This window comes from Bufo bufo, chromosome 2 (assembly GCF_905171765.1).
Source record: "Bufo bufo chromosome 2, aBufBuf1.1, whole genome shotgun sequence".
In the NCBI taxonomy this organism is placed as follows: Eukaryota; Metazoa; Chordata; class Amphibia; order Anura; family Bufonidae; genus Bufo; species Bufo bufo.
In genome coordinates, this window is record NC_053390.1 from 58,151,569 (window position 1) to 58,163,314 (window position 11,746).

The window sequence follows — 11,746 nt, forward strand, 5'->3', positions numbered from 1 at the left end:
ATTATTTGATCAAGGGTAGCTACTGCAGCTTATAGAGGAATGGCAACACGAAAATCCTTCTTACAGTATGTTTAGCAGGCCTCATACAGTTTCTGAAGAGCCAAAAGCAGAGCAAAATTTTTTATTTTGCTACCAGTCTGAATGGCAAAAAAAAAATACTTGTTCAGTATGGTAATGAAATGACATTACTGGATGCCACATACAGAACAACCAGATATGCGTTACCACTGTATTTCCTTTGTGTGCGCACAAATGTGTGCTATGCAGTGGTAGGGGCATTTGTTCTCCAGCAAGAACGAACTGAGGACATTGTGGAGTCATTAAAAATTATCGCAGGTTGGAATACAGCCTGGGCCCCATCATGTTTTATGGTAGATTTCTGCCTCGAAGAAATTAACGCTATTGAGCAAGTGTTTCCAGGTAAACTTATTTAGCTATTTTAAAATTTAAGTTCAAGATAACTATACTTAATGTTGTCTTTGTTATGGAAGGTGTTCTGTATATAAATTGAAAACTCTAGCACTGTGCGTATGCGTCAAAGAATTTTTCATTTATTAGAAAATGCGGCGTCGTGATGTGACATTTCGGCCACTTTGGCCTTTATCAAACTGTGTGGCAAAACAATACAAAGGGAGGGTGATAATTACAATCATGTCAGGTATCCAACACATGGTGTACAAAATATCTGTAGTAGATACAGGATAATAGGGAACACATATGCCCCACAAATCAATTCAACATATTGCAATCCAGAACATGTTAATTAGGAAAATTGTACGAGAGAGAGAAAAGCACATTAGAGGGAAAGGCAAAAAAATGAGTGATTCTGTATAGAAATTTAAATGTAGAAGTTATAATATTGTTTCTGTTCCTTTTTTAGATGCTGATATTAAACTATGTGACTTCCATCGAGAAAAGGCATGGACCGAATGGTTAAACAAAAAGGACCATGGTGTCCGTGCCCATAAGAAGGAAATTCTTGCCTTACTGCGGAATGTTGCCCTTACAACAAAAATGGAAGATCATGAGCTAGCGTTAAAGGTCCTAACCAGCAGTAACATTTGGAAACAATCGAAAACATTAAGAGCTTGGCTTTCACATAAGTGGTTACCAGACATCAAGGTAATTTTTTATTTTTTTCCGTGCTAAAGACCATTGCAAGTCTTAATTTTATTCCCAGTTTTATGTAATTGAACATTGAAAAGTTTATTTTTTTTTTATACTTATAAGGGATGAACAAAGACTTACAAAATTGGATGATGCATCACTATGATGTGTCAAAAGAGCTGATTAGACTGAAGACTTAAGTTGCTGCTGATTTCCCCCCCCCCCCCCACTCCCCCCAGCAGTCATGGCAGTTGAACATAATCATAAAGGGCCCCCAGTCAGACATTCATGAGGATGGGCGATGGTGCAGATACAGTAGACGGCTACCAAATGACTCCATAGGATTTCTGCACAGTACTTGAGTTTATCATCCCTCTCAGGTGTAAAAAGTCACATTTTGGCACAAAAGCAAGGGTTGAACATCGTGCAGAGTCAGTAGTTATCCCTCTGTCAAACTCAATGTGTCTGGACATTACCACAAGGGAAAACTGAGGGACTCCCGGCCTCCACTGTATACCGCCACAGTGTGTTGGGGGTCATCAGCCTGGTCTTTCTCATGCTCCTCCTGTTCCTCTACTTTCATTTGTGCAGATAAACCACCTATTTCTTTATACAACTCCTGGTTGAGGGCATGGAGCTGGTTTTAGGGACATGCAAATTAAGTGTGGGGTCATAGGAACCCACCAATTCCTGGATGTCAGCTGAGATGTTTAACTGTGTGACCCATTTCAGGATGGCAGGATTGTTGGTCAAAACATCACTGGACTAGAGCTACTACTGACATTCAGCAGTCGCTCTAGTCCAGTGATGGTGAACCTTTTAGAGACAGAGTGCCCAAGCTGTAACCCAAAACCCATTTTTTTATTTTTTTTATCACCAAGTGCCAACATGGCAATATAACCTGAATACTACAGTCCAGTATAGTGTATCTTCCATGTCCCTTATCATTTAGCTATAATAGCTGCCTACATTGTGTTCTGCCTATACTGTTCATAGTGCGCCGTGTGCTGGCTGATTAATGGTAAGAAAAATCGAAGACCTATTGTTACACTAGACTTTTTTTCCAGGGTGTCAGGTGCCCAGAGAGGGCTGTGAGTGATAATTCTGGCACTACCTGTTCCTTTGGAGGTACCTGCCACCTCTGGACATTCTGTATGGTAACAATAACTTAATAATTTAATTTATTCTGTGTCAGTGTACACTACAATAAACAAGTAGACAGCCTATTCACCCCAATTTCTGATGCAATAAGTAATGAAATTGCTTATCCTATTAAACAAGGTGGACAGTGTTCAATGACATAGCTCTGTGCACAGGGATTAATGCAAACTGCTCTCTTATGGATCCTACCAGCTTCAGATTGGTCTCTGCACTGTCCCTGCACTCCCTTTCCAGTGTTCCACAATTAAAGGCTTCTTGAACACTCTCCCTGGCGCTTGTCACATCTCTCCCCAAGCTCAGCTCACAGTGAAATGGTACCGCATGGGATGAGGCTTTTAAAATGGCTGTGATCTCACAGGAACTGGCTAGCTGCTGATTGGCTATCTGCAGTGCAGTATGGGCGATCTTGAGCTCCCAGGCTTCTTACTTTCCCATGTAGTTGCCGTTTTAGGAATAAAACTAATCTCTTAAAAATTCAGATTTATTGCAGATCGCATTTTGCCTAATCTTCAGCTTGATTTCCACTTAACTTCTATTTGCTCAATACTGTTCATAAGTATAAACTTTTTTGAATCATTTTTGGTACTGTATAACATTATTTTATATTTTTATTTTATAGTCATAAGTCAAGTTAAAGATAACCGTGTAAATGTATTTGGCCTTGATGAGCCCTATAGTGGCCGGTGGATCCTCCAAAGGTATGTATAGGTGAAGGCCTCTACATAACTTTGGTGTATCCAGCTCCAAACTAAATGTGAGCCAGCTTCCTTGCAGTCTTACATTTAGACCATTTTCCACACCGAAGGCGTGAATGGCATGAGATACCTGCCGGCCATCACCACCCAAACCATTTTTATTTATTTATTTTTTTCTTAAGACCCGGCCTGAGCAGGGAATTCAGATTCTGCCATACTATGGTGTGACAGAATCCACACCAGATATAAGACACAAGTGGTGTATATCTGGTAATAAATTAACCACAATATGTGTACTATTTATTTGGATTATTTCTTTAATCTTTTCTAAGAAATGGGCTCACGTGTATAGAAAAAGTACCCAAGTGATTGGTGTTAATACGAATAACGGTTTGGAGCGGCAACATGAGACCTTGAAGTATTCCTATTTGGATGGCTACAGAAACTGCTTGTTAAGCGACATGATCAGTGTTCTTCACCACGGATTCTTTCCAGATACCTTCAAAAAGTAAGATTGAGTTTTCACAATATATATGTATATAGAGATTAATTTTAAATAGGAAATCTATGTAGAATTAAAAGTTTGCTCAAACTTTGACATTTGTCATATCTGTAGATGTGCACACTGCAGCGTGTGGGTCACAAAGGTGGATCCATAACCATCAAAATAATGGCACACATTGTGGTTATGCCATAAATTCCCATGCAAAAAAATTACTAATAGAAATTTAAATTTGGTGTCAAATCAATAGATTATACAGGGTGGGCCAGTAAAAAGGAACCCTGCTCCAGTGATTGTATCATAAGATGAATGACTTCATCCAGGGGATGTGAATGGTTAGTGGACACTCTGGTTTACATTTCCCCATAGATGAGGTGGTTGTAAAACTGTTCAATGATATCCTGTTAAACTGCAGTATTCACAGATCTGAAAAAAATGAACAGCTATTTTTGCTCATGACACTGTACAAACGCCTAAGATTTACTATTGGGCACTTTGATTTGAAAATATTGGAGGTGGGCTACTTTGTTCGGACACCCTGTGGTATGTTTACAGTTACTCCACGTTACAGGTTTTTCTGTACATTTATTATATTGAATTATTTTACTTAAGCAGTTTAACATGTATAGCATACAATGTTAATATAGTATTTTAATATAGTTAGAGATTTTTATATGAGAAAGCATATTGTTATAATTGACTTACTGATTTCTGTTATAGGTATATGGAAAAGAACCTACGCAGTTGTGAGCACTACCGAAAATATGCAGTCAATGTTCCAAACTTCCTCAAAAACCGCCCGCGAGAGATGTTATCACATGTCATGCAGCGCTACTTTAGTAGCTTGGATGAGACTCACATTCTACAAAGGGATGAGCAACATGGGATATTCAAAGTTCAAAGTGAATCGGATAGCAATTTATCTTACAGTCTTGACCTTTCTGGAGAGTTGCCAGACTGTGGCTGTAAGGACTGGCAAAGATACTTGTTGCCATGTAAACACATGTGTGCTGTATTCAGGACAACCTCTTTTCAGTGGGAAAATTTAAACCCTGCTTACACTGGGAACCCACTGTTTGCACTTGACACCGAGTGCTTTAAGACTGTTATCAATCAAACCCCTAAAAAACACAATGTTGGCTTAACTCCTGGGCCATATCCAGAGCTGGCATCTGATTTTTCTGGTGAAGTTTTGCAAGGGTTACCACCACGGCGAAGGAGAAAACGCACAGGTGTCATTAGAGAATGTCGTAAAAGCTTAAAACGACTAGAGGATTTGACATTTGTTTTGGATGACCAGACATTGCAAGACTTTAGTTTGCATTTAAAAAATTTGGTGGTGGATTTAAGTGAAAAGACTCCTAAATCACATGGATTGATCCTACTGGATTCCACCCTAAATATGGATACGACAGGATTCAAAGATCTACCAGAAAGAAGATATGGAAAATCCAAGCAGCCAGAGTTGAAACGGTTTGGCAAAAAAGCTGATCAAATCAAAGAGGATCTTTGTCAGAGAATTGGATTATCTGATGAGCCAGATAGGATATCGTCAGAGGAGGAGACATCACAGTCAATCTGGCTAACTGTGAATAAGTTTAAGTTGACACTTCAAGATAGAGATGTAATATCTAAAGGCCTGTGGTTGGATGACCAGATAATTAATGCTAGTCAGATCATTCTGTCCCAAAAACATGTGGATGTGTCAGGATTTATGGACACTGTTGTCCTTGCACACTCAGAGGTAGCATTGTCTAAGTGTCACCAGGTCATTCAGATACATCATGTTGGCATGCACTGGTTGCTGTCTCATCAGTTTGATGATAATGTTACAATTTATGATTCTTTGGCCACAACCTCTTTTTCAGACACCCTAAAAGAACAGCTAATCAAGCTGTACAGACCATTATTTACTGGTGAAAACAAAACACTAGAAATAAATGCAACCTGTTGTCAGACACAGAAGGGGGCCAGCGATTGTGGTGTATTTGCAATTGCAAATGGCCTAGCTTTGCTGGAAGGGGTCAATTTAAGAAATATACAATTCATCCAGGATGAAATGCGGCCTCACCTTATTTCCTGCCTAGAAAGGGGAGAATTTAGCATGTTTCCCTATGAGGAACAAACAAGGAGGAGAATACCTACAAGCAAGGTAGTACTCACAACATATTGCATTTGCCACATTTATAAAAGTAGAGAGCCCATGATAGAATGCTCTGGGTGCAAGTCGTGGTACCACTTTTGTTGTTTAAATCTTCAAAAAAAATGCAAATATGTTAGTTCCAAAAAGCGTTTTTTTTGCTCACTTTGTACGAAATAGTACAAGTTCGGCTGTCTGGTCCCTTTTTCTTGCCTTTATTGATGTCCCTTAGGCTGGGTTGTCACTACAAGCGCACCTGATTTCTCATTCAGATATGTCGTCATAAGCCAACATGAAAACAGTGCTCCCTCACCTCCTATTTCCCTGACACTCCAGTCACTGATGCGGTTATGTTGGGTACCAGTCTGTGTGTCAAAGTACTGTCATAGCACTGGAACTAGGTGCTTAGCTACAGTGAGTGGCCAATTTCCTAATTCCTGTCCAAGGCTACTTTCACACCTGCGTTAGGTGCAGATCCGCACCTATAATGCAAACGCTTAGATCCGTTCAGAAGGGATCCGTTTGCATTACCATGATAATGCAAACGGATCCGTTTTGACTTTACATTGAAAATCAATGGGGGACGGATCAGTTTGAAAATTGAGCCATATTGTGTCAACGTCAAACGGATCCGTCCCCATTGACTTACATTGTAAGTCTGGACGGATCCGTTTGCCTCCGCACGGCCAGGCGGACACCCGAAAGCTGCAAGCTGCGTTCAGGTGTCCGCCTGCTGAGCGGAGGCAAAAGGTGCCAGACTGATGCATTCTGAGCGGATCCGCATCCATTCAGAATGCATTAGGGCTGGACGGATCCATTCGGGGCCGCTTGTGAGAGCCTTCAAAAGGAACTCACAAGCGGAGCCCTGAACGCTAGTGTGAAAGTAGCCTTAGTCAATGGGGACAGATCCGTTTTCTATGACCCTATCAAAAACAGATCAGTCTTGAACACTCCTTGCTTTGTTAAAGATAGGGCTACTTTCACACTCGTGTTTGGTGCAGAGCTGCACAAACGGATCCGTTCAGATAATACAACCGTCTGCATCCGTTCAGAACTGATCTATTTGTATTATCTTTAACATTGCCAAGACTGATCCGTTTTGAACATCATTGAAAGTCAATGGGCAACAGATCCGTTTTTCGATTGTCAGAGAAAACGGATCCGTCCCCATTGACTTCCGTCCTGACACACAATGTATTAGTTTGGCTCTGTTTTGTCAGACTGACAGCAAAATGCTGCAGGCAGTGTTTTGGTGTCTGTCTCCAAAACTGAAAGGATACTGATTGGAAGCAAACTGATGCCTTCTGAGCGGATCCTTTTCCATTCAGAATGCATTTGGGCAAAATGGATAGGTTCTGGATTGCTTCTGAGAGCCCTGAACGGATCTCACAAACGGAAAGCCAAAATGTCAGTGTGAAAGTAGGCTAATACAAACAGGTCCGTTCTGAGCGAATGCAGGTGTTTGTATTATCGGTGCGGGTCTGTCTGTCCATGACAAATCCGCACAAAATGTGAGTGTGAAAGCAGCCTAAGCTTCCTTCATATATAAAAGACTGGCGCCGGACACAACCACATTGTGGACTAGTGCACCCAGAAAACAGAAGACAACGAGGAAGCAGTTTATGTACCTTTTTTGAGGTATAGTTTAATAGAAGTGTTTTTTATCTTTAGTCTTATTCCCAGTGCCTTGTTGTAGTTGAGTTCTGTTATTTTTGCTAAACTTGTAATTTTTTTTCAAATGCAAGTCTGTATTTAATGTATAAAACTGTAAATGGTTCTGAAATGTTGGAAAACAAACACTTTAACGGTTTCTCAATTTTTTTCCTCTTTGGTGTTGGGGGGGCTGAAAATAAACAACCAAATGTTATAATTGGTCTCTCAGAACATGTCAACAATTGACATGAAGGTGCAGTGTTCTCAGATATACAGACGCCTGCAGTTATATCTATGCACACACAGGACAAATGGTATTTATTGAAAAGTTTTAAAATAAAGCATATATTTAATAAATAAAGTATGTGACTTTAATTTGTGTGTGTGTATATTGGCTTGACTTCGGGGGTAATTCTCGCATATCTCTGCCTATACAACATATACCCCTACCTTACAGTGTGTGAACACATATGGCTTTCTCAGCCTCACAGTCCTGTAAACTACATGCCAGGTACCTGTTCAGTACCTTTTGGGAAGGGGGGGGGGGGGTAGTGGTAGTAATCCTCCCAACTCTGACCTAGGGACCCTTCCACTGCAGGTGTCACGGCGCCCATGAAGCCGGCTAGAATGGAGTTGTTAGGAGGCGGTTCTCCTGCTCTTGATATTAAATTCTTTACATTCTCAAGGAAACTTTTTTAGAACAATGATTCCAAGAGGAGGAACTCCTTCTAAAAACGCTACAGCTTATACTACTGGCTTCTGACCTCTACAGCTTATATTACTGATAATAGAGGAGGACCTCCTAACACAGGCATCCTCCAACTGCGGCCCTCCAGCTGTTGAAAAACGACAACTCCCAGCATGCCCGAACAGCCTACAGGTATCAGCCTATAGCAGGGCATTATGGGAGGTGTAGTTTTACAACAGCTGGAGGGCCGCAGTTGGAGGATGCCTGTTTTAACACCTTTACAACTTATATTACTGATAATAGAGAAGAACCTCCTAACAACTCTGCAGGTCATATTAATGATAATAGAGGAGCAGCTCCTTCTAACAAATAGTTAAGGCTGCATGCAGCCTGTAATTGTGGGAGGGGCCAGGTCTCCCTTCTTAAACCCCATCGGCCAGTTCATTACACCGCGCTCGGCTACACGTACTTCCGGTGACTCCCGTCACTTCCGGTAAGCACGCCTCCCAGGTAAGCAGCATCTCACGCCTCTCGTCTCTCCGGCCGTCCACCCGCGGGTCCGCTCCTTCTTGCCGCCTCCTGGTCCCCTGCACCTGCGAGCCCCCACCGCCGGCCGGGCCTCTCCTCCATTCCGGCGCATCCAGCCTCTCGCGAGAGGTCGTGTGCATGTGCTGCCGGTTCCGTCTGCCGCACAGCGTGCTGGCCGCCGGGGGGGGATGGGGGAGGGGGAGAAGTAACGCACACCATCTCCGTCCCTCACCCCAAGCAGAGCCACACATCGCTGCATCCCCGCTCCCTGCACAGCTGTGCTGCTGGAAGCAGGAGTTATGTCCCTGCCTTGGTTGCTCAAGTGTTGGGTGACACTGGGTTACATGTGGCTACCACATAATGGGCTCAGCTTGTCTTCACACTACCCTTGCATGTCAATGCTTGACACCTGCACCGTTTGGCATCACTGTCCGCAGAGTCGTCCGTGCCCCCAGATACCAGGTTCCTAACATCGGTGGGAGGTCAGTCCTGTGTTGCATTCAAGAATCGTTTAGTTCCCTTGAACCTGGCTCCTGTGTCTCACCACCTTGCCACCCGCACATAGACAGGTCGGTCCGTGGCGCAGGCTCCACCCGCCTCCGCGCCCACCCAGGTTTGGATCTGTGGCCCTTGGGGCCCTGTCAACGCTCCTGCCAGCCGCACACAATCACGCAGTCCTGCGACCTTCCAGCCTGGCCTTCGCGGGGGTTCCGGCCCTTGCTGCTCCCATCCTCCGGCGCTCACACCTGGCTACACGGCCCTACTTTTTCCCGGACCCAGCAGGCCCGGCCCTCACTCTGTCAAACTCTCACATTTGTGTTCCTTTACCAGGTGCCCGTAGCGTTCGTGGTCCCCGCCGTGTCGTGTCTCGACCTCCGGACGTCAGGTTTAGGTATTGGGCGGGTGTCTTATGTTCTTACAAAAAAAAATATATATTTTTTTTTCAACAGGCTCGGCAGAAGGTCCCTGCCGGGCACTCGAGGGAATTCTCAAGCTTGAGGGTTTTCAGGTAGGTAATTCTGGGCTGCATCCCGTGCTACCTCCCCGGAGGCGTTCTGGGGATGTTTCTATCCTGCTCAACCTGAAGCATTCAGGTTGTCTTCTCTGTACGTCTTAGCCTGGAGCGTTCAGGTGTCTTCTCTGTCCATCTTAGCCTGAGGCTTTCAGGTGTCTTCTCTGTCCATTTTAGCCTGAAGTATTCAGGTGTCTGCTCCGTCCATCTTAGCGTGAGGCGTTCAGGTGTCTGCTCCGTCCATCTTAGCCTGAGGCGTTCAGGTGTCTTCTCTGTCCAGCTTAGCCTGAGGCGTTCAGGTGTCTTCTCTGTCCAGCTTAGCCTGAGGCGTTCAGGTGTCTTCTCTGTCCATCTTAGCCTGAAGCGTTCAGGTGTCTTCCCTGTCTACCGTTGCCGGAAACTTCAGGGTCTCGTTCCTGTTTTCTTCAGCCCACTGCGTGCAGCCGTCATTACTATCATTAGCCGATACGTCAGGTGTCTTCCCGGTCCTACGTAGCCTTCAGCGCTCAGGCAACCCTACTCACATACCCAACCTGAAACGTTCAGGTCGCTCCTCGCCACTCATCCTGGAACATCCAGGCCTCCTTCTCGCCACAGTCTACGACTCCGCCTCCTGGCTCTCCAGACACCCCTCTGTTCTTTGTTTCCATTCATCCACGTCTCTGTTTCCGTTGTTAGCCGGCACAGCGGTGTGTACGTCCGCGTCATCATTGGTTTTCAGATCCCGCTCCGCAATTCTCTCACGTTGCTCCTAACTTTTCCAGTCCTCAGGGCCAGTCGGGTCGTTTCCGTCGATCCTCAGGCGGTAAGGCAAGGGTATTGAATCCACGCTCTCAGGTACGTTCTCAAATACGTTGCTCACGGCCTTAGTAATTACGGTACACGGTCCTCGTGACCTCTCCAGCTGCCATATTTTGTAATTCCAGGTCTGGCGCAAGGTCACTACAATCTTCGGAGCCATGTCACAAGTTTCGGACGTCGACGACGCTTTGTCCCTCCCGGGAACTTCGGTCTCTGGCAAAGGCGGCCCAGAATCCCTCCGAAGATGGACCGTACCAAGGCTCATCGCGGAGTTAAGCAGAAGGGGCATCAGGCACCCAGCATCAGCCGGAAGGCTGAAGGAAAAAAAAAAAGAGAAAGGAAAAAAAAAATAATAAAATAAAAATCAGCGCCCCAGCGGTCATCCACTACCTGGACGACTTTCTCCTCATAGAACCTCTGCTATGTCAGCCATCCGGGCTGCACTCCCTCCTGGAGCTCTTTGCCGCCCTTCACATCCCAATATCGCAGGGCAAGACCTCGGGGCCGGCCACTTCCATCACCTTCCTGGGTTTTGTCCTAGATTCCGACAGGATGGATGCCAGGCTTCCGGAGGCAAAACTGTCCCTAATCGGAGAAGTCGTTGCAGGGGCCATCACCTCTTCCCAGGTGACCAAGGTCGAGCTTCAGTCCATTCTGGGTAGATTAAACTTTGCCTTAAGGGTGATGCTCCAGGGCAGGGCCTTTATTTCTCGCCTGCTCTCGCTCCTTCCTGCAGCCTCTGATCCCAACAGCATTGTCCACTTGGACAGGGCTGCCATGGCAAACTTGCGCATGTGGGACAGCTTTCTTTCAGCCTGGAACGGGGTCAGACTGTTCGTCCCATCAAGGACCCAGTCCTACGCCAGGGTGTTTTCCGATGCCGCGGCGTCCCGGGGGTTCGCTGCCATCTTCGGGTCCCACTGGTTAGCTGGTCCATGGCCGCCTCAGGTCAGTTCTGACCCTCAGGCCCTCAGTCCGTCTCCATTTCTGGAATTTTATCCCATCGTGGCAGCCGCCTCTGTCTGGGGTCACCTCTGGGCTAATTCCAGTGTCATGTTAATTTCAGACCGTCAAGACTTGGTGGACAACATCTCCAAAGGCCGAGCCAAGTCTGCCAAGATCATGTCCCTTTTGCGCAAACTGGTCTGGCTGTCCTTGATCAATAACTTCCATTTCTCATGTTCCCATATTCCAGGTGTCAGCAACACGGCAGTTGATGCCTTATCTCGTTTCAACTTTCAAACGTTCTTTCAGGTATGTCCAGAAGCAGACCAGACCGGGGCCCGGATTCCTGGCTTCAGCAACCTGATGTTGGATTGAGGTCTCTGCTGGCAACCGCCAAGGACCTCATGCACCGATCCCTCTCCATCAACACTGCCCGCAATTACAGCACAGGTTGGAACCTCTTTTTAAAATTTTCCAGGGACCATCCCCAACAAGATACAGCCTTCGTTTCCAA

General features: G+C 45.2%; 1 protein-coding gene across 1 annotated transcript; it reads left to right on the top strand.

Moving 5' to 3' along the window:
- Window positions 1-206: 206 nt before the first annotated feature.
- On the top strand, window positions 207-6,102 carry LOC120992280. The gene is made up of 4 exons (XM_040421149.1): window positions 207-420; window positions 881-1,122; window positions 3,296-3,471; window positions 4,186-6,102. Exons 1-4 carry the CDS (start codon window positions 369-371, stop codon window positions 5,783-5,785), a joined length of 2,070 nt encoding a protein of 689 aa, XP_040277083.1. The 5' UTR covers window positions 207-368; the 3' UTR covers window positions 5,786-6,102.
- Window positions 6,103-11,746: the final 5,644 nt, after the last annotated feature.